The 23,536-nt window shown below is 35.5% G+C and overlaps 3 protein-coding genes and 1 pseudogene across 3 annotated transcripts; 2 read left to right on the top strand and 2 right to left on the bottom strand.

Moving 5' to 3' along the window:
- Window positions 1-6: 6 nt before the first annotated feature.
- On the top strand, window positions 7-1,094 carry LOC140987668 (protein S40-6-like). Its single transcript, XM_073456314.1, has one exon. The coding sequence runs from the start codon at window positions 241-243 to the stop codon at window positions 886-888; it is 648 nt and encodes a 215-aa protein (XP_073312415.1). The 5' UTR covers window positions 7-240; the 3' UTR covers window positions 889-1,094.
- Window positions 1,095-2,901: 1,807 nt separating this feature from the next.
- On the bottom strand, window positions 2,902-8,748 carry LOC140980349 (polyadenylate-binding protein RBP45-like). Its single transcript, XM_073446119.1, has 7 exons — window positions 8,348-8,748; window positions 6,384-6,849; window positions 4,747-4,802; window positions 4,533-4,663; window positions 4,340-4,436; window positions 4,102-4,260; window positions 2,902-3,238 (listed from the first exon to the last, which is right to left on the bottom strand). Exons 1-7 carry the CDS (start codon window positions 8,666-8,668, stop codon window positions 3,236-3,238), a joined length of 1,233 nt encoding a protein of 410 aa, XP_073302220.1. The 5' UTR covers window positions 8,669-8,748; the 3' UTR covers window positions 2,902-3,235.
- A 5,722-nt stretch (window positions 8,749-14,470) lies between these two features.
- Window positions 14,471-17,721, top strand: LOC140980339 (derlin-2.2). Its single transcript, XM_073446108.1, has 6 exons — window positions 14,471-14,784; window positions 15,190-15,289; window positions 15,897-16,111; window positions 16,213-16,296; window positions 16,485-16,538; window positions 17,279-17,721. Exons 1-6 carry the CDS (start codon window positions 14,473-14,475, stop codon window positions 17,456-17,458), a joined length of 945 nt encoding a protein of 314 aa, XP_073302209.1. The 5' UTR covers window positions 14,471-14,472; the 3' UTR covers window positions 17,459-17,721.
- Window positions 17,722-18,532: 811 nt separating this feature from the next.
- Window positions 18,533-21,934, bottom strand: LOC140980326 (CDP-diacylglycerol--glycerol-3-phosphate 3-phosphatidyltransferase 1, chloroplastic-like; annotated as a pseudogene).
- Between the last annotated feature and the right edge of the window lie 1,602 nt (window positions 21,935-23,536).

Genomic DNA, 23,536 nt, shown 5'->3' with positions numbered 1-23,536 from the left:
TTATATGCATTTTATTACGCCCATGTAAATAATTCTCTCCACTTAATTCAGTTCAATTTCCACTTAATTCAGTTCATTTTTTTTGGGTCGCCGGGATTTGTATATTCCTATTCCGGCAACCTGAGCTAATCAAAATCCAAATCGGATCATCAAGAATTCATTTTTTCTCAAGGTCTATTCAAGATTTCGGCTATTCTCAAGCCTGTTAGTCGAGAAATATATATTGAATATTAAACGTTAATGGGCAAAGATCGAACTCTGACTAGCAGCCGCAGTGAACGCTATTTGGGAAGTTTTGGTAATAACCACGGGCAAGAAAGTGCGAACGGTGCGTCGGAACTGGGAGAGAATGAAGTTTGGTCAGTAGTTGACGACACAGAAAACGGGAATGATCACTCGGCAAACGGAGGCTGGAGTTCGCGTGCTTCCATGGAAAGCAACGGAAGCTTCTCTATCTACAGGAGTCGTCGCCCACCTCCGCCATCCGACCACCACCGCCAGCTTGGTGGCTTGTCGATGGCTTTCGACGATTCCAGCAACTCATCATCATCACCGAGGAGGATCTTGCACCAACTCGGTGGACAAGACTGCGTGGGGGACTCTCCAAGTAGCCGCCACATGGCGGCGTCAGCGCCAGTGAACGTACCTGATTGGTCTAAGATTTATCGAAATGACTCAGTTGAGTCCCTACACGAGTTGGAGGATGGGTTGAACGACTATGACCCGGGTGTCATCGTGCCGCCACACGAATATCTCGCCCGTGAGCATGAACGAAGCCGAAGAGTCGCAGCCAACTCCGTATTCGAGGGTGTGGGACGAACCTTAAAGGGGCGAGATCTCAGTCGTGTAAGGGATGCGGTGTGGAACCAAACCCGGTTCGATGGCTAATTGTTATGACAATTTGCACTGGGATTATTGGCTAAATATAATTCCATAGGTTGTCTTTGTTCAAAGCTTCAAGTTTCCTAATCCATTTTCATTCTGTCGCAACTTGGTTAATTATATTACGTCCTTTTCGATTAAGTATCGACAAACTTTTTAAGTGCATTCGGTTTAAGTATAGTATATATTATAATGTTCGAGATTTTGATTAATTTCTTGAATCAATATCGTCAGCATCACGATCAAGTGGTGCACTTGGAGAAACTTCGACTTTACCATCAAACCATGAGGATATTGAGATGCGTCTATGAAATCCAATCGTCAAACATGTCATTATTATATAAAAAGGATGGACATTCGAGTTAATCATCGTTGTCAAATTCCACTAAAATGAATTCCAAGCCACAAAAAAAAAAAAGAGGAAAAAAAATGTACGACGAATTTTAAAAATTTACCACTAAAATATAAATTGTGCAACCACTGACGACCGCTACACAATGTTACGCGCGATTGCTATTTAAAAACTGTAAAAGTATTTTGTCACGTAGTGAGAAGTGTCCATGACACAAAATATTGAATATTTTATCACAAGGAACGGTATCAATGTGCATCATTTACTTCTCCCACATTATTGGAAGGAGTTACTTATGCAAAAAAACCCATGCCTATTATGAGAGTGACCATACCTTGGTCACTGGCAACATTGGATCACCAAAATAATATTACCAACAAACCCATGTCAGATGTGACTTGTGCGCAAAACGTAAATCATTTCGGCGTTGGTACGGTACCCTTTATGATATTGGAAATTAGTAATGCTAGAGATGAGCAGTGAGACTCATTATTATTGTGTAGTTTGGGCTAAAATTTCAGTTAGGGGAAAGATGTCCTTTTAGTGGAAAGGTGATTGATTTGATGGTTGCAACTTGCAAGTGAGGGTATCGAAAGGTTTTGAAGGCGGACAAAAAACAAAAGCATTGAACGGTGGATACCATCTTGCTAACCTTTTTCAAGAAAATGAAATGAGCTTATTTTAATTTATTGAGCTCAAGACTGCTTGGCGCCACTGATTCTCTATTTTCACCTGCATTTGTGCGCAACATAGGGTCCACGCACCGCAACACGATAAGAACAGGACCCAAAAATATGGAGTTACACTACCACCACTATTTATTGCATTCAACAAGCCGTGACAACAATATATACATATATATATATCGAGTGAATAAATAGTCGTGGTACATGTGTCTCTGTGTGATTCAAGGGTCACATAATTATTGGAAGAAAGACAAGGCCAAGGTGGCATTCAGCTATTTTCAAAAAAAAAAATTAGTGCAACGATGTAATGCCTTGTTCAAATATGGAAAAAGTAGATTCCATCTGGTCGCAGTAAAATGCATACGAATGAACATCAACCGAACACAGAGTAAAGCTCATGGCCCTAAAATTATTTTTTTATATAAAAAAAGCCATAATGACCAATTTTAAAAAGTAAGAACTAGGCGGCCCAAACGGATGGAAAAACAGTTTTGCATTTAAGAATAAATATTCAGTTTATGTTTTGGATGCATTCTGGTACAAAATATTTTTGCTACTCTAAAAGAGACTTGAGATAATAAGTACAATTAAGATTAAAAAGAAGAAAAGGTTCGAGAGCAACAATTTGAAAGGAAAGGAAAGGAACTTGATTGAATAATTAATGAATAATTTATCCAAATCACCTCCACAGCCCAATTCAGCATGTTTTGCCAAACCATCGGCCAACTTCTCTTGGCCTCCCTAGGACCCATATATAACAATTACATGGTGAAGAGGCTGTCAAGATTAGGCTGAGACAATTAGACTGGGATATCTCACTTTCAACTCATTTAAAGTGTATGTATTGTAACTCTCAACACACCCTTAGCACCACACATATATATAATATGATTTTATGTACATGTGCAGAAGTCATCATAACAAAACATAATGCATGATACGATTTTCATACGAGCCATTTAACATATGGTCATATGGATGTGAACCTCCGAAAATGGAACATTAAAAAAGAAAAAACTTATGTCTCAAACATAACAATCACTAAGCACACAACCGCACATGTGTAAACATAAACCCCAAACTAAATATGGAGACAACAAACATATGAAGCCATTGTCCAAGAAAACCATAAAACGCAAACATTTTTGCCTTGCTATAATAACAAAACTTGAAAGAGAGAGAAATAAATGGCAAATTCAAACCATTCCAAACAAGAACCCAGTGAATAGAAGTATTCAGTCGCAACAGCCGCTGACAGCTCCAACTTCATGATCCACGCTCAAAAGTTGTTGATTTCCTCTTGATGCTCAATACATCACTACACCAACATATGATTATATTATTATTTCAATAGAACATTAACGACGAGCGTGCAGCAATAAAAAAAGACGAAAAGCAGCATGGATTAAGGAATGCTGGTAACGGAACTAAAGAGAAGTTGCTGATCCGAAGAGACGGAAGAAAAGTGTTTTTCAGTAATTAAAAAAACGATAAACCAAGTCTTTTAATGCATTGAAGCAAGGATTGTTGTTTGGGGAGAGGAGTGGGTGGTGGTTTGTGTTTGAGGTTATGGAGGTAGTTCCAGTACTTATGGCAATTGCAGAGAAGAAAAAGATATGGTGCAGGTTATTGGATTCTGTGTTATATGGCAATTGAAGAGAAACAAAAAGATATGGTATAGATGATTGGATTCAGTGTTGAACGCTTGACCAGCACAATCACATTATTCAGGAAGCAATTATCTAAAAGAATGTCCAATACCATGCTCTTCAAAGGTGGTGAGCCCTGAGAACAGAGGTGTAAGTATTACACGCTAACACGTTGTTGGCGAGGTAGATTTAACCCTAATCCTAAAAATTAGAATCAACAACATTTTTCAAACTTTATATCAGTTGAAAGCAGGCTATGATGGTGATGTAAAGATTATGATAGGTCATGGACAGTACAACAAACAATGATGGTAATGTAAAGACGAGGGGAACCATAAAATATTTTTGTAATCAATAGGCAACAAACAAAAAAATTAGCGATAACTTATTCGTGTCACAGACAGATTCCCAAAACCTCCCACACAAAATAAAGGTGCTAACAGAGAGCATGAGTGAGAATGCGAGGCATCGAAGACATTTTGTTCGAAGCAAGCAAGCATTGGCTAATTTTTTTGACAATTGTAAGATATACCTGAGGCTGTTGCTGCTGCTGTGTTGGTGGTTGGTAGTCTCCGTATCCAGTGTACCCTGCATAGTAGAAGTTTGGATCCTGCGTTGGTTGAGTATATCCATAGGTTTCATAACCAGAAGTATATCCATAATATCCTCCATTCCACTGATTCGGATCAACCTGAGGCAGGGAGATTTGATAATTAAATCTCATGCAACAGCACCAAGTAAGGACCAAACAAAAGTTACAGGAGTAGAACCTGTTTGTTAGACGGACTACGACCCCATGAGAGTCGAATGCTTTGTCCTCCCAACTGCGTTCCATTTAAAATATTTATAGCTTGTTCGGCGCATCTTCTGTTATTATTGATGAGTACAAGACAAAAGTTTTTACATGCACTTTTTAAACACTTAAAATAAAGGGAGGAAATTTTTTTAATACCCTCAATTTACCTATCACTAAACTGAACAAATCCACATCGTTTGCCGGCAGGTATTTTCACGTGGAGCAACTGTCCAAAATTCCCAAACAGCTGTCTTAATTGCTCATCAGTGACATTAGAATCCAAATTCCCGACAAATATCTGCAAGGAAAAAGCCCATAAACCATGATCCCATGCTTCATAACAAAAGCACACAAATGCAAATATAAGTACATTTTACTCACAGTGGTGTTAGATGGATCATCCTCACTTGCCATTCCTTGTGATGTCTGGTATGATGCTGCAATTGTAAGATAAGTATGTGAGGAAAAAGAGGAAAGCAAAGGAGGGAAAAAATTGGAGGAGAGAACACATAAGAACCCATCATAGCCCACACTAAACACATCAAGTGAATAAGAAACCAAGACATCTCTCATTCAAGAGTCATTCCAACAATTATCCGACAATGAAAGCCACGCCATTCTAAAGACAGCTGTTGACTATGAAGATGACAGCAACTAAAACAGAATATAAACAAACTGGGTATTATACGTCTGAAATATCTTTACAAAGGAATCATAAGCAGTGTAACAGCTGGATATGTAGCCATATAAATAGTGTTGTACAACTAAAAATTAAGCAAGGGAAAAATAGCAGAGAATAACACATGCAGGCTAGCCAAGAGAGCTAACTTTAAAATAAAAATGTTGACAAGCATTCCCTTTGTGTGACAATTTCTCATCAATATTATCATTCAGTTTGACAACACCACCTCACAAAGCTTGCGAAAGCTACTTTACTGGCTAAATAGGATCACTCCTCTGGAAGCTCTAATGAGTGAACGTCTCATAGTTGGAAGCCTAGGACTGGGGTAGGGAACAATTACAGGGGTCAGCGGAGATTCTTCATTAGCAGAACATCAAATGAAAGCACCACTGCCAACATTTCCAGAATTTGTTTGCCCAACTAAAGGCAGTGACATTTATAGCAGTGTGGAGCACAACCATACAGGATGTTTCGAGTGTGTTAATTTTCAATTTTGGTGATCATAAACTCAAGGAACTACACCAAGAAAGCTTCAAGAATTGTTCAAAGCATGAGTTACAAAGATAATTAAAACCGCTTGGATGTAAGCAGTTTCAGTGGCCTCATATTACTTCCCAATTTCCATGGGGAGCCCTTTAAACAGAAGTAATTCTAGAGGTAAGAGCTTGGTGAAGAAAGAGATGACTGGATGAGAACCAAAGAATTGTAATTATGTGATGGCCAAGAGGAAATCAATGCCAGATACTGAGATAATCTGAAGCTTATAATTAAACATGAAGTAAAAAAATTAATATAATATATGTAATTTGATTTTGACCAAGACCTAAGAAGTCAAAGGACTGGCAATAAAAGCTGGAAATTCTAGTATAATCAGTTCCTTGAGGAATCAAAAGTAAGCAGCATTAAATTAAAACTGACCTACAAAAAAACCAGGCACTAAAGAGTTATCATTTCAGCTCACATTGGCTCCAGGCCACACTATATGATAAGAGCTTCCAATCACCCTGCTATGAGACAACCATAGCCTTTTATAAGATTATGCAAAGTTTTAATCTGTCAGAACCTAAAATGTTCAAAGTGCTGGAAGGAAATTACACCGCAATCTGTCCTATTCCTAAAAAATTTAAGGGTGCAACAAACTCGAAAAAGCAAATAACACCGCTCGATTTAGAGCTCCGATTTCCAAATCAAGTGATTACTCTATGCATTGAAACATCCAAATTCAGAAATCAGAACATTATATAATAGCAGATGAGAACAGAAAAATCAAACCCAGAAGCGGTAAGTTCATGGTTACTCCAGTAGCCATAAAGATATTGCAAAGACATAGGCATACCTTTGTTCTGATTCCCCATTTTTTGCTTGTTAGCAGCTGGACCAATTCGCATTGGCCTAGAGGAACAAAACATTCCATTCATCTCAGTCATGGCACGCATTTGTTCAGTTTCATCACCAAATCTCACGAACCCATAGCCTTTTGGACGCCCAGTTATCGCATCAGTGACAACCTTCGCACCCTTAACTGAAGGATAAGAGGGCCTAAAAGTTTCTATAAGCATGTAATCAGTAACATCAGATGCCAAATCTCCAACAAAAATTGTATATTCAGGGGAATCATCACGTTTTTCACCCGCTCCCATAGATGCCCAGTTTAGTCTAAATGTTTGCTCAGCATTGGGCATGGGAGTGCCATTATAAACCTGAAGGCTCCTTTCTGCAGAAGCATGGCTGACAAATTCAATAAAGCCATAACTTTCAGGTTGGCCAGTTTGCTTGTTACGGATGACTTTAGCAGACAACACCTACGGAGAAAAACAGTTACATAAGATCCAAAACCCAAAAAAAACTTGATGAACAATATAGCCTATCTAGAAACGTATCCCCACAGTGTCCAATACATATCCAACTGGTCAAACCTACAAAAAGTCAACGACACAGATTTTGACATATCCGACACGCCTATCATCCGATACTTCTGGAAAAAAATGAGGAGTATCCGTGCTACATAGTGTCCAATTTAGAGTATGATATTCATTAAAAAGTTTTCAAATTAAATTTAGCAATCTAACATGAAATCTCGTGTCACACATGATTATTGATTAAACTCGCGCTCCCCCCTTGTATTTAGGGTCCTTTAGTATTTGTCCTTTAAAATATACTATTTTCTAACTTGAAAACTGAACTTTGTTGTTGTAGCATTTCAAAATCCATGATTGCCTCGATGGAATACTCCATCTCAACTCTATCACATGGCATTCATCTCTTGCCAGTTGCACACTTGCACCTACCCTTACACTCATAAAATTATTTCCACCTGGTATCCTGAGCTTTATAGTTTTCCATTTTCTTCTTGATATTAAAAATCCTTATGAGAACAATCACTTATTTTTAAGTAAGTAAAAATAAGTGATTGACATGGCATCACCAACCTCCATTTGTTCCAAAGCCTCATCCCAGTATGTCATATATTAAAAAATAAGTAAAGCTCTGATGTGAGTCTTGAATGCTAAAACTGTTTTCATTGAAAGGACATATCAATTATAAGAACAATATCAAAAGGTTGACTGTATTGTGAGGTATTATGGATAGAATCACAGTAATGAGAAACAATGGTATGAAATATGCGAGAAAGCGAGCTTGGTATAATCGTTTGCATCTCAGATTTGGGGTGGATGTGCAGGGCCTAAAAGAATGAGTAACAATCTCTTAATTACACATCAAGCACTCATGAAAAATTGCAAAAGTACGACAATTTCACAGGTGAACTGCATTATCTTTCTGAAATCAAGGAACAGATGAAAAAACCACCATAAAATAATATGCCACATTGTTCCCAAGTGCACAGGAAACTAATGAATTTCCAGGGTTCAGATCAAAAAAATATAGTTCAGGGGTTTAAGACTTTAATAACAAAGTGCAAAACAGTTTCTAGTTCAGTGGCAAGGTCATTTAATTATAAGCACAAACATTTATATAGGCTAATCTTTTCCTAAGATTAAAATATAGCTACAAATAATTTATTCTCAAATCATCCATAAAGTGCACTACACTCAAATGCTAAAAGATGTGTGGGTATGACGCAAAACTAATAGTTTACAACCTAAGTCCGAGAGAAAATCCTGATCAACAAATCATAAATGCAAATGAAATAAACAAATCAAAACATAATCAAAGAAAGAACAAAACTTTGAAAACTTGACTCGAGCAGTAAATCTAAAAATCAGCGTTCTTCAATCAGGAAAAAAAGTCAATAGACACAGGTGATCTATTAAAGTGAACAGTGCATGTATTCACGTATACCTCCCCGGAAGTGCCGAAACAACTGAGCAAATACTGCTCGTCCATCCAATACTGCAGATCACCAATCCAGAGACTCCGGATCCCGTCGTCCGCCACGGGCAGCGGCTGAGGCGTTGGAACGGGGGCGTAAATAGACTGCTGTGGCGGCTGCTGGTAATAGTACCCAGAAGCGGGTGGCTGCTGTGGCGGAGGGACATGGTATTGCGGTTGTTGGGGTGGCTGCGACATCCATTGATGAGATGGCTGTTGCTGAGGGTATTGCTGGTATTGAGGAGGCGGAGCCATATGAGATGGGACGTTGGTGTTCGGCGGCTGCATCATCGTCGGAAGCCTATCCTCTTTAGCGAGAGGAGTTGGAGAAGCGAAGCGGAACCCTAATACCGATGTGTGTGAGAGAGAGAGAGAGAGAGAGAGAGAGAGACCTGCTCTTTTTGAGCCTTTAATTACTGTTTATTATTTACTATTTATTCTTTATTATTTATTTATAATCATAATTCTCTGGATTTTAAATTGCAAGTAATAGTTTGAATAATTACTAATTTATGTTTTTTTTTAATATTTACTAATTTATATATATTATTTTATATTAATAAAATACACGTAATAGTTTGAATAATTACTAATTAATGTTTTTTTAATACTTACTAATTTATAATTATATATATATTTATTATATTATATTAATAAAATATCAAGATTTGTGGCTTGTTTTAAAAATATTTAACAATATAATTTGGATTCGAGTTCGGTTCGAAAAAAGTTCATACATGTTCGAGTTCGAGTCGATTTCAATAAATTCGATATGAATTAAATAGTTTACAAATCAACTCAAAAAGTTCACAAATCGACTTTATTTATTTACATATCTAAGAACAAATATCATATACATCTGTTAACAGTGGATAAGCATAGATCCAATTCCACATTAAAAAAAACTGTCATTGTATTTAAAAAAATTACAATTGCGAGTCAACACGTGGGATTGATGTTAAATGAAATTATAGTTGATATTAAATCTGGATAAATAGTTGCAACTGAATTGATTACTTGTGCTCTACAGTTGGTTTAATTTTATAAGAAAAGTTTTGAGGAAATCTTTGTCGTATAAAGAGAAAATATCATCTTATTTATAAAATTTTCAGAAGTAAAATGATAATCCCAACGAAGTTACGAGAAACCAGGTGGAGATTTCGTCTGAAAAAATTAAAGAGGAATTGCAAAACTCAATATAGAAGTAGCACGAATAATATCCTGATTCATATTGATGAAATCCAGATTTTGATAAAAATTAATTTTAAAGAATGTATAGATTTACTTATTGGCATTGATACGTGCAATAAACGAATGAGTAATCTTCAAGATTCAATACTGGGAACAATTTCACGAAATCTATGCGCAAGAAAATTTATATGAGTAATTTATCCAAGAATTGCTTATAACCTAGCAGATTGAGATTTCAATCAAGCTTTAACATTACACCAAAATTTCAAAGAAAAAAGACTAGTGAAGATGGTAATAGACCATATTCTATTACGTGTCAAATTTCACATGCTCTGTCTAATACATATCACTCATAATTTTATATTATAAATGAGTTTATTGAAATACCATAAATATTTGAAAAAGTTTCTTGGATAATTTTTTCAGAAAGAATCGAGCACAAGAAACATATATTCAAATCCAAGACAAATCGATTATACAAAAGAATCAAAGTCTTAGACTAGAATCAAGAAGACTATATTTTCAAGGAGATAGAATAATAAATCACATATTGGTAAAAACACATGTACATGAAGCTCAACAGGTGCCAAAATTTTTTTGACAATAGAAAATTTTAGATGTCCAAAAGGATGAAGAGAAATCGAAATAATATTTAATATTATAAGATAAATAAATCAATTTTCTTGTAATATTATATATTATTTGGAACAACTTTACCAATGAATGATCAATATTGGTGAATTGAAAGTTTATATCAAAGGAACCAAAGAAAATGTATAGATCAATTGGTTTTTAAAATAGAGTTTCTCGAGGACATAAACCCTGAAAACATTTAGACAATGAAATGAAATTCATGACAGATGATAGAATGTGAAAAACCCAATGACCACGAGTCATTCTCGATATACATCACAATAGGGATGTTATATGAACAATATAAAACAGGGTATTTTGCTACTTATACTGATTGGAATCTATACAATAAAAAAATGATTGTTTTAAAAGAACTGAAAGAAGAATTAGATCAGATTACTGGACGAGATTTCTCCAAAAGAATTTTAATTTTATGTAAAGGATTTAAGATGACAGAAATATTATTCGGAGGTGCTGGACAAATATCTTGGTAGAAGGTAAAAACACTACCAATTTATTTTCATGATACATGAGCATACATTCTACTGTGAAATAATTTCTTGCAGATGTTTAAATCCTATATACTAAAAAATGAGACTAGAAGATTAATTTTCACAACGTCATGTGGTCACAAATTCATAGTCTAGAGACTAAGAGAGGCATTTTGCAGTTATCAATCCAATTTCGCACCAAACGTGGTGATGAAGGAAAATTTCTGAACTCAAAAATGAAGAATTCTAGACGATTTGAAGAAACAATGCTTCAATTAAGAACATATCAAAACCTCATAGCAGAAGAAATAGAATTCCTCAAAATAGTTTCACACCAAAGGATGTAGAGTTTGAAACAAAAATATCCCTAGAAGATGTCAAGAAAATGATTAAAAAAAACACTACAATGAAGATCCCTTGGTATGATAGGACATAAATCAACTCTGAACCTTAGAATTAAGGAAGACAATGGATATGAGTTCTTCAAATGTAAGTCTATCCCAATGAATATAGTAGATCAAAAAGATATGCAGATTATTATCAAAAAACATTTAAATCATGGTTTAATCAAAGTAGAAATATAGATATGTAGCAATACATGTTTTCTGTAAAAAAAATCATAATGAAATAAAAAGGAAGAAACTCAATTTAGTAATTAATTATCAAGAAAATAATAAAATTTGGAGTTTGATGGGTATTTTATACCCAGTAGAGAACATTTAATAAGTTGCATACCCAAGGCCAAAATATTCTCTGAACCCGAGAAAGCTATATTATTTAGATGATAAGCTTTGTGCCAAAATTATGTTTTGATATTGTTACTGTTAAATCTCATAAAAATATTCTTGTATGTCTTTTAATAAGATATAGACAACGCTAATGTCGATATCATCATGAAAATGCAGAGATATTTAAGGGAATACCTTGAAATACTTCAAAATGATTCAATAATATTTCCCTAAATGCAGAAGTTGCAGGTATGCTACAACAAATTGATAAGCATCAATGTCTCTGATCGAATCACGTGTTGTTTAAAGACTTATACTCAGCTATGGTCTGTATTTCAAAAGCTGATCTTCCATACTATTGAGAAGTCATTGATTTCCCAAATGGAAAGTTTTCGAGTATAAAACTCTATACTTGGAACAGAGGATTAAGTACCCTAGCACAAGTGTTAAGTCAAGATCATTTTTAGATGAGTCGACCAAAGCAAAAAATTGAAGCTCCAGATCCTTATCTCGAGCCTTCGGGTCAACTTTCCACCTCGAGGATTGAAGAGGGAAAGATCAACCTTAGACCTCAAACTGACAAGGGAAAATCTAAATTTGTAGTAACGAGCTTATAATTTCTCCATTTCATTTATATCAAAAGAATTGAGAATATTAAAAACAAGAATAAGTATCAATCAAACCACAATCTGAGTTGATATAGGAGAAAAATATCATAGGATATGAATTAAACCAAATTCATATCCCAATGAGGTAAAAGCATAGTATGAATTTGGAGATCTTGCCTCAATTTATACTACATCACTCAACTTTCCAGAAATCTCGCCATTACCAAAATGGATCCAAGAAGCTTTTCATGAAACATGGGTAAATAATGATGGTTTCTCAAGAAGAAATATTCCGGAGATTTACTTTTTTAGTAGATCGTAAAAACCAGCCGGGAAAGACTCGCATGAAGCCTTTCACTTCATCAAGTTGAGAAGACTAGACATGAACATTCATAAGTTCATCAAGGATCCTCTAGAGAATGAGACACCTCTTGTTTCATCACTCACTGAAATGACATCTCCACTAGACGAGCAAGAGGATTATGGGTCTGTCTCACAAAGATGAATAAAGTTAAGTTTCCATTTAAGTTTTATCAAAATTTTGTAAATGAATCTTTTCTGTTAAATACCATGACAGAAAAAACTACAAACTTTGTAAAATAAATATTTGAAAAGAAAAGAAATATTATGTGTAACAGCAAGCTGCTAGGGAGTAAATAAAATCGTCGTAATTCTTTAATATGACTCATGTGGGAAGATGGTCAGAAGGAATCTGATTATAATACCCAAACCAGAAAGAGCTAGAATTCGGAAAACCCAGATTTGACCGAAAACATAATACAGAGGCAAGTTCAAATGGTGAAGGTTCACACAAGTCACGTTTTCTCCTGGGACCATACAAAAGCAAAAGATTCCCAACAAAGGTAAAGAGGACACATGATCCAACCACTTCATTAGTGGAGGATGTACCATTCAATCACCGCAACATGACAAACCGCTAAATAGTGGTACATCAACTAAAAGATATTGTCGGCCACAAATGACAATGCAATTCGCAATTTTGAAAGTCCAAATTTCAAATCTACAAAAACTTTTATATATATCATAATAGAAGGAAGATGAAGACATCATTCAACATTTTTATTTTTCTTTCAAAATAAAATTTGTCATATTATCAATTTATGTGTGTTGTAATTCCAGCTAATATAAATAGCTAAACAAGTTTCCCTTTCTTTACATAAGGTTACTATGTAATAATATGTTGTATGCTTGAATAAAATAACCAAGGCTTACTGTTTTTCTCATGTATTATTTTCAAAATTAAACTTTTTTAATATATAGCTTGAGGTAGGAATGGTACAAGGTTCTGCTCAGTGATGTTGATGAGATCTACATCAAGAACCATATGTTGTGACGTCGTTATTAGAATATGATGAGCGGTCTATAAAATTCGATGGATACAACCCGAAGACATTCTTACCAAAGATGTAAAAATTTAATTTATTATACGGAAGCATGACGAACTATTAAAATAAATAAATAAATAAACTCTAATTCATGGTACATAGGCTGGAATCCTTGCGTAGCCCTATGCCTTTGGGCATGCTTGATAGGTATGACAACGTCATGTACCGAAAAAGTGGTTCAAGAATGATTTTTCCAAAAATCTTAAATATAGTAGGGAGTTTAAACTAAACTGAGTAAATTCTAAATAAAACTTCGGTTTGATGATTTATTTGAAATTTATCCATAAATTAATCACTATAAAAATACTTCTCACTTGAAATACAACATATTTATGATGATTTCTATAATCAAATTATGAAAAAAATTCTATAATCGATTAAATAAATTAATCACTATAAAAACATCAGTAACAAAAAATATCAAATTATGAAAAAAAATCTATAACAATTAAATAAATTAATCACTATGAAAACATCTGTAACAAAAAATATTAAAGAATTTATTGCAGAATATTATGATATTATATAGAGTAGGTCATGTATATTTATTCGTGAGACGATATTACGGATGTCAACCCTGTATTTATAATAAAAATAATAATTTAAAAATAATAATTTTGCACCCAAAAATAATATCTATATAACAAAATTGACTTATGAAATCATCTCACATTAGTGTTTTTTTTTAATTATATATTTAAGTAGATAACTAAAAGATAATTTTTTTTTTCAATTTATCGTTTTGGATTTATCATACTTTTAAAATATTTATTTAATTTAATTTTAATTTTCTATATGAGTATTTTCTTATTAAAAATAAATTTTCTCGAATTTATTCATCAATTATCATCATAAACGACGCGCCCGTCCGCATAATATCTATGTCACGGCGCCTACTCCTGGACACATCATTGGCCAACATCTCGTCGATAAAGTATCTCATTGGTTCGTGCATTGCACCCATTATCAGTGTGCGTGTCATAAATATTACCATCCAGCCAGCCCCACAAGCCATAAGCTTAAATAGCAGCTTGGATTATGTCGAAGAAAACAGCAGAGAAAATTACATTTCCAATCTGTGTATGTATTGATGAAACCAGATATTACAATTCGATTTTATTGAAAGAAATTTTCCACTGTGTCGAAAATTCTACGTTTCCTCTCAATTTTGTGGTATTTGATTTCGTTGGAGATTTGGGTTATGGTTTTTGTGGTTTTGATTATTTGATTGGGGATATTGGAGGAAATAGAATGGCGCAAGCCGTGGAAGAGTGGTACAAACAGATGCCAATTATTACGCGGTCTTACCTCACAGCTGCAATTGTTACCACGATTGGTTGCTCTCTCGATGTAATTTCTCGTGCCTGTTTACGTGTTCCTTTTTTTTTAAAAAAAAAAAAATTTCAAGTTTTGATATTTTGGTTGGCCTGATTGTTATCGAGCAATTTGATTGTTTTTTGGAGGAAAGAAATGGAATTTCATGTTTTTTTGGTTAAACTTACTTGATTATTCATACGGATTAGGGCACTTGTTGTCATTTTTGTATGATATCTAGTTTTTCAAGTAATATAGTCTGGCATCTTTGGTGCTGAAGACAGTTTCATTGTTTTTTTTTTTTTATTATTTTTGGGGGTTGAAAATGAAAATATTGTTTTGTAGGGAAAAAGGCACCAAGCTATTGGCGTATTTGTTTTCTTTCATAGGTTTTTGGATTGGGCGCTTTACTAAGTTTCATTTTTTTGTTGTTATTTGCAGATAATATCCCCTTATGACTTGTACTTGAATCCGAAGCTCGTGGTGAAACAGTACCAAATATGGCGCGTCATTACCAATTTCTTGTATTTTCGCAAAATGGGTAACTAATCTATTTTCTATCCTTCGGGAAGATGGGTTTGGCTGGTGGAATTATGTTTTGATTTAGTGATGAATGAATGGAGATAAATCATTTCGTAGGACTGAATGTGATCAAGTTCGATGCATATGATAATTACCTTTTGCTATCAAACCAAATATTTAGGAAATGATATCCGCCCTGATCATTTGGACGGCACAAACCACCCATTTAACTCTGCTGCTATCTAACTCTTTGTTGTTGAATGGATGCTTTGATGCGTTTATTGTAAATAATTATTAGAAATGTTACTGTAGCCGATTAATGCCATTCCTATTCAAAATTTGAGTATCCTCTATTGTTCTGCATGTCTTTGTCAAATGTTTCTATTGCGTTGGTGGGGCGGGAAAAATCGTGTACATGTATGTATCTTTTCTTCCTTTTGTGGTATAGTGAAAATGTGGAATGCACATGTATACAGGGCAAAATCATGTGATCCTTTGGTAATTCGTCAATTTACTCTCAGATAAATGGATCGGATAATTTTGGAGGGAATTAGCCTCTGACTAGATGAGTTTTTGCTCAACCAATACTTCCATTTGATAACACTATTTGATATGTTCCTTTCCAGACTTGGACTTTTTGTTCCACATGTTCTTTCTTGCTCGGTACTGCAAGCTTCTTGAAGAGAATTCCTTCCGTGGGAGGACTGCTGATTTCTTCTATATGCTGTTGTTTGGTGCGTCAGTTTTGACTGGCATCGTTCTTATTGGGGGGATGATTCCTTATGTCTCAGAGTCATTTGCAAAGATCATCTTCCTTAGCAACTCGCTCACATTTATGATGGTATGCTTCCTGTTATCAGAGGAGCCGTGTGTTTAAAAATACCACTCTCTTTGCTCTCGACCCTTAATTCCCCTGGAATTCTTGCTTCTCTGGTTTTGTAGGTATATGTATGGAGCAAGCAGAATCCCTTCATCCACATGAGCTTTTTGGGTCTCTTTACTTTCACAGCAGCCTATTTACCATGGGTTAGTGTATTTAAATTGTCATCAACCAGTTGCATGGATGCTTGCTTGTCCTCACAATAATTTTAATCATTTCTTACCTTTGTCGCGATCAATTTAATCAGTGTCTTCTTTTAACTACACTCGTCCGTTTTAGTTATTTCTGTTCATCTAGTGATAATATGTGTGACATTGGATTTACCTTTCTGCAGGTCCTTCTTGGGTTTTCTGTCCTCGTCGGCGCCAGTGCTTGGGTTGATCTATTGGTAAGTCCTCGCTGATGCAATATTTGTATTGGTTCTATGACTCTTATCTTGAAGCGGCTGATATTTTTGTCACTTTGAGCAAGTTTTAAATGGTGTCTTATAATATCATATATATGCCAATGACCATTCCTTGGGGAAATTATCATTTTTTTTATATATTTGGTTTATGGCAAAGGTTTTAATCATAGTTATTAAAACGCACGACTTCCATTAAGCGTTTTTAAGGGCGCTTAAGAGAAAAACAACTTTTTGTTTTAAAAAATCAAACCGAGGAGAAAACGTCCATTAAAAGTGTGATATCTACTCTATTTATTAATAATATCATGTTGCCTCAGTCCCACATCATATCTGCACTTTGCCCTCGAATTTTAATATTTGATACGTGGAAGATTAAAATCACGCTGCTTTTAATATGTGATATTTCATATTTCATATTTTTTAAAATAAATTGATTTTATTTTTATAATTTTTTAGATTAATTTATTTATTGTCCTTTATTTCGGTAAAGCTTGTGCTTCGCTTTGCTCTTTAATCCCCAGGACAGTTGAGCGCTTTAATAGGACAGTTGAGCGCTTCAATGCACCTTGCCCTTTTGATTACTATGGTTTCAATACAATATGGTTTTTTTTTTTTTTTGTTTTTTGGTTTTTGTCGTTGCAATACTATATGGTTGATAATGAACATGTAGATGTACAAGTACTTGAAATATCTACTGAATGTGCAAGTTTTTGTGGGTTCAGGGTATGATAGCTGGTCATGCGTACTATTTTCTTCAAGATGTGTACCCGAGAATGACTGGTCGGAGACCCCTGAGAACTCCAGGTTTTATCAGATCATTATTTGCCGATGAACCTGTAGTGGCAGCCAGGCCTGCTAATATAAGATTTGCTGCTCCACCGGAGGATGTCCGACAGAATTGATCCTGTAATGTACGTCGGAATCTGTTTCAAATTGCATTAGGAGCTGTTTTAGAAGTCCCCCTAGTCCAAAGTGCACATGGCATGTTAGCAGTTAGTCATTTTATCTTCACCCTTGTCCAGGTTTCGATATAATTAGCTGCTCTGTTTTTTGAACTTTCTTGTGTATTTAAGCTGATTCAGCTTTTTGGGCATATGAACGAACAGTGAAATTCTATCGTTGCTTTGCATTTGATTATAAAATAGACAAAGCATTATTATGTTAATGATTTCTCGTGTTATCTCACAAGAAATGATTGCCCCATATTCTCTCGGAAACCCAAAATAGAACAAATATCGTCATTTATTTTTGTTTTATTTTCTAATAACAAGTTAACTTTTTTACCCATTCCAAGATAGTTATGTCATATAATCTGCTTTTATCACATACACTAAACCCGCAATTGCAAGTCCAACACCCGTAATGGCATTATGCTGCAACCTCCGATCGTCGAGTCTCCAACGTAATGGCCTCAAAGAATCACACCATTACGAAGGTATTAGGAGCCTCATAAAGGAGTCTGTTACCCGGCCTGATTTCAAATCCGAACGCTGCGTGTCCCATTTCGTCGTTTTATACGGCGAAATGAAGAGGGTTGTTTTCAGAGTATCCTAAGAAGTATGGCTTGGTTGGAAACGTACAACACTGTCCTGAAGGGATTCTGCGAGTCGGGCAGTGCGAATTCATCGCGCTCTATCCTGGCACATACATGCTATTTATTCAAGATTTTTTTTGTCCATCTAAAATTTGTTATCGAAGTTCTCGGCTTTATCGCACATCTGAAGTTGTATATAAAGAATTAGGCAATAACAAATTTTTGCCTTCGAATTATAATTCATGATGTGAATTTCTATTAAATTATGAAAATTCCTTGTTATTTAATGACATTAGGACTAAAAGAAAACTACTCCCAACGAATGGAAGATAGAATAACCCAACAATTTTTTGGGGCATGCCTGTCCATGCATTTTACTTGATGTCACTCGATCTTTTCCCAACATTTTAGTTGACGTTACTTGAACTTGCTGAATCGCTGATAAAGAAAATGTGTAGGTTTTTTCACAACATAAAATTGCAGTATAAACATAAAAAAGTTTAAGGGGGTGGGAGATTAACCTTTGTAACATATAGATCCCGATGTAGACGCATACAAATAGTAAAGCAAAAAGTGATCGTGAAACTTATATATGATGGTCTAAAGATTTCACTCTCTGCTTCCCTTAATGTGAAGATGTTTTTGCGGATGCGACACGAAGAAGTCATAGCGGATAACTTGGCTCCAAAGAACATCTCATTTGCTCTCGCGAATATTAGAGCAGCCAGTTGCCCTGTTTCAAGTTCTAGCCCCCCAGACTTCTTTACAAATTTGGTTCCATTTCTCAGATGTTGTGCCCCATAGGCAGCAGTGGAGGCCACCGTTGTAGAAGCCACAACCCAACTGAACCAAACCAAAATAGTTGGATAATCTAATTTCACACATTCAGAATTCCATGGAAACATGGACGACTTGATGAAATCAAATTACCCCAAGACGTAGATAAAAAATTGGGTTTCCTCGTTCCCATATTCTGGCTGAAGAAGAGCTGCTGCAACCAGGATCAACTGGAGCACCGTATTTAACTGTAGAAGGGAATATAATTGTTTTATAAATCTTGTTATACATATTTGCCACCTTTTACAGTGACACCAATAATGTGCCAAACACGAACTGAGAATAGTTATAATCTTGTGCAACTCTGCAATAATTCCAGACTAGAAACCACAAATCAAGATAACAAAATTATACCTTAAATAACACATTATAACTATACCCAGGCACGAGGAAAAAATAATTTGCAACCTTCTTGAGTTCATTCTCGATGCACAAAGTACAAAGTGTCGTATGGTGTACCTTGCTTATCAAGAGAGGCTCAACTTTTTGGGCATGCTCCCCATCGAGGTTGAAGAAGTCATATCAACTGTTCCTCTAATTGCGAAAAAATGAAAAAGAAAAAGTAAGAAAGGCAAGATAATGGCTATAGCCAAACTGATGATATTGGTCTCACCTCCCAATCCAAACTGCTAGCTCTTTTGTAGACGGCACCACAAACAAGAGCTAAATCACGCAGAACAACAAGTGAAACCAGTCCAGCTTCAAGTTAAGACAAATGCACAATTAAACATAGATCACAGGGTACAAAAGAAGGAACATGTCTCATATTCAAATAAAATCTATACCAATAAAAATAAATAAACAAATACATGAACTCTATCCAAATGATTTACAACTGATTAATAGCCAAAAGACTAGAAAACTGTTCCTACCTATCTTGTTTTCTAGGTCTGTCTAACAATATTTACCTGTTGAAACAAAATGTTGGATAATGATAAAATTAATCCAGAACGTGATAGAAAATTAGAAATAACACATACGCGTGGACAGACATGGATGCTTACTCAAACAAAGACAGAGATGAATCATCAACGTTCATAATACCGAACAAGATTATCATGAGTGCTGCGAATCATTAACAAAGAAATTATGTCCCGATCCAAAGGAAAGTAAAAAACTTCGTACTACAAATAAGGTAGTGCAAGTATAATAGCGTAAATTTACTTACGATGTATGAGATCCTTATCTACCAGTGCAAGAGCAACACATGCGATTAGAACCTGTCAAAATGTAATCATCGCCGCACATTAGGAAACAAAGTTCCGAAACATATTTTTGTAACAAAAATATGAAAAGTGCAACGTGATGGAGGAAACTTGATATTGAACATGTAACAATGCCATCATAGAGAATACAGAAACAAACCTTGTCGGCCAATGGATCAAGGTAGGACCCAACTACAGAATTGATTCCCATCTTCCTAGCCATGTAACCGTCAAGATAAAAATGTAGGTAGAGGCGTGAGGAGAGGAGTATCGGATACATATTACACTACCACAAAGCAACCACAACTACCATTTATACCCAATCAGTTGCTCCAGATACTGCAAGTCCAATAAAGGCATATGAATACATGTCATTTGCAATCATCCTGCAAAATGGTGCAGCGAATAAACACTTAACTCGGCTTCACCAAAAGGTTAAAGCATCGCACACTATTGAAAAACCAAAATGTCAACCCTTACCTTGCAAGTTAACCGAATATACAATGCATGGTAAAATTCACAGTCCAGGCCACAAAACAAAAAAAGAGAGCAAAAGAAAGGAAAGGAAAAGAAAAAACATTCCAACAGGAAAAATATTTACTGGCACCATTATAAGAGAAATCACTCACACTTCCAAAGTATCTTCTCACAGGTTCAAAAAAATATATTAAATTTTACCACAGTTCAGTAAATTAGCAAATACATTGTGCTCCAGCCAAAGAAAGCTATTCTGGAGATAAAGGACTTGACAAGTCCAGATTAATTCACCCAGTTACACCTCAAAATCAGACATCTGACATCCATCTTTGAATTTCCAAAATATATTGATGATAATGTTAAATAATTCTAAATTCAACTCCTGAAATTGAAATCACCACTAGACCAGATATTATTATAGATTAATTAGGTGCAAGGTTTTTTCCACGTAACTTTTAACTTCGAACAATCAACATTCTTCAGGTAGCATTTTTTTCAAATGTCAGTAATGTTACACTCTGGAGTTCCTTCCAAAGCTCCCAAAATCAACGAAAAAAGACAATGTCAAATTCCAAATTTCCCCACTGAAAAACGATTATATAAGCGCGCAATACGTGTACATGATAGCTAGTATACAATAAAAATCACACATATGTCGTAACGAGGCAACACAAGCATAGCCTCCAGCAGTACTAGAGAGTTAAAGTAATGAACTAACGGGTACATTAATTTACATTCTATTCAACAAACTATCCTGTTCGTAATATCAGATTGAAAAATTAAAAACGCACCATCCAAGCAACGGACCGGTGAGCAACCGCGCGAATGAGATATAATTAGGAAGATTGAAGTAACTGTCAGCGATTACACCATGACTAACACGAGCATCTATTGCAGACGGATTTCTAAATTCCTCGCCAACACCCTCGGCCAACAGCTTCTGCGCATCATAAGCAGATCGAAAACGTAAATTGTGAGGAAAATAGGGCTTCTGGAGTAAATTAAGGGCCACGGAGTTTAATAAAGTATGAAGCGACGTCGGGCTGGAGGAGGAGAGGGGTGGTGGATTTGGACAGCTTCCAGGGAGGATTGCAGAGGAATAATGGCCCACAGATTGGGAACAGAAACCTAGAACAGAAGAGAAATTGCTGATGAGAATTTTTCACGGGGGTATAAAGCAGAAATGGAGGTTAAATTGGGGAAGGAGAGGTCAAAGAAAGGGAGAAAAGGGTTCGGATGCGGCATGAATTGCGAGGGTAGCTTGGAGATTGAAAGAATCGAGATATCAGTCATCGGAAAATGACAATCGGCGGTAGTGCACGAGCATTGTTTGTTTGTTGCACTTACCGTAAATCTGAAATAATAAATATAAAAATAAAAAATAAATTAGACACTGATATTTACGTTGAAAATCCTTAAAAAAAATATTAGGGTAGAAATCACGGGCAAGATGAAAAGATTTCCACTATAATATTTTATGGTGTATAACTCACTCATTGTGTTTCCAAAGAGAACACACTCTCTTAATACATGATAATAAAACACCTCACGAATATTATAGAACTAAGCACTCAAATGCTTATAAGATGAAAGAAAATTCGAAGAAGATATAATTTCATAATGAAGGAGGAGCTCTATTTATAGAGCCCTTTGTCCGTGTGAAGACGCATTTAAAACGCGTCTTCCGTCTTCTGAATTATTAGTCAATTCTGCCAACCGTTCCTTCTTCAAATTTTGTTGTCAGCTCATTTGTTGACTAATTAAATGACAATGCATTATTCTTTGTCGACATTTCTCCAACTTGGAGATTTGATTGAGAATCAAACACATCTCCACACATCCTTTCAATCTTGCCATTATCTACTGCTTACGTTTCCGCTAAGCCACTTGAGGATGTACACAACTCAAACTTATCAGTGTTCACTGGCTTGGTCAGAAAATTAGCTATTTTATCTTTTGTATGGATCTTCTGCATATCCACACTTCCTTCTTTTACTACTTCCTGCACAAAGTGTAATTATACTCCAATTTGTTTCGTCCTGGAATGAAAGGATGGATTCCTTGCGATGTGCAAGACACTCTGACTATCACAAAACAAAGAAACATTCTCTTGTTTGTGCCCGATCTCCTCCAATAACCTTTTAATCCATATTGCCTCCTTACAAATTTGAGTAGCTGCCATAAATTCTGCTTCCGTTGTAGATAATGCCACGACTGTCTGCAGTTTTGAAACACAGCTTACAGCTTCTCCTGCAAGTGTAAACACATAATCAGTAGTAGATTTCCTCTTATTAGTATCACTTGTATAATCTGAATCGACATAGCCTCTGAGTGTAAAATTTGATCTTTCATAACATAATGCAGCATTTGAGGTACCCTTAATTTATCTAAGGATCCTGACAGTGCTCTAATGCTCTCGTCCAGGATTCGTCATATACCGACTAACTGCTCCCACTGCTTGAACAATGTCCGGTCTTGTACAGATCACGGCGAACATCAAACTTCCCACTGCTGATGCATATGGTACTCGAGACATCTCCATCCTTTCTGTTTCACTGCTAGAACACATCTCGGAGGATAACTTGAACTTAACAGTAAGAGGGGTCGATATTGGCTTGCTATCTTGCATGTTGAAACGTTGCAAGACTTTGTTCAAATAATTTTTCTGGGAAAGACAAATCTTTTTGTTACTTACGTTTCGATGAACTTGCATCCCTAGAATCTTGTTTGATGGTCCCAAGTCCTTCATATCAAATTCCATAGCCAACTGTATCTTCAATCCTTGGACCTGATTTTTGTTGGGACCTGCTACCAACATGTCGTTCACATACAACAACAAAATAATATAATCATCACCAGACCTCTTGAAATATGTACAAGGATCTGCACTCAGTCTATTGTATCCAAAGCTTATGATATAGGAATCA

Source organism: Primulina huaijiensis, chromosome 1, assembly GCF_012295235.1.
Source record: "Primulina huaijiensis isolate GDHJ02 chromosome 1, ASM1229523v2, whole genome shotgun sequence".
Lineage (NCBI taxonomy): Eukaryota > Viridiplantae > Streptophyta > Magnoliopsida > Lamiales > Gesneriaceae > Primulina > Primulina huaijiensis.
Note: the sequence above shows the minus strand (reverse complement) of the source record. Positions and strands in the feature narration are given on the sequence as shown.

What these genes read in the sequence shown, in the direction of transcription:
- LOC140980349 (XM_073446119.1), bottom strand. Translation starts at nt 8,668, where the DNA reads ATGATGCAGCCGCCGAACACCAACGTCCCATCTCATATGGCTCCGCCT. An exon ending in AATGGGGAATCAGAACAAAG is followed by an intron (nt 4,803 to 6,383) that starts GTATGCCTATGT and finishes TTACAATTGCAG; the next exon opens with CATCATACCAGACATCACAA. An exon ending in ATGATCCATCTAACACCACT is followed by an intron (nt 4,664 to 4,746) that starts GTGAGTAAAATG and finishes TTTTCCTTGCAG; the next exon opens with ATATTTGTCGGGAATTTGGA.
- LOC140980339 (XM_073446108.1), top strand. Translation starts at nt 14,473, where the DNA reads ATGTCGAAGAAAACAGCAGAGAAAATTACATTTCCAATCTGTGTATGT. An exon ending in ACTCGCTCACATTTATGATG is followed by an intron (nt 16,112 to 16,212) that starts GTATGCTTCCTG and finishes CTGGTTTTGTAG; the next exon opens with GTATATGTATGGAGCAAGCA. An exon ending in GTGCTTGGGTTGATCTATTG is followed by an intron (nt 16,539 to 17,278) that starts GTAAGTCCTCGC and finishes TTGTGGGTTCAG; the next exon opens with GGTATGATAGCTGGTCATGC.
- LOC140987668 (XM_073456314.1), top strand. Translation starts at nt 241, where the DNA reads ATGGGCAAAGATCGAACTCTGACTAGCAGCCGCAGTGAACGCTATTTG.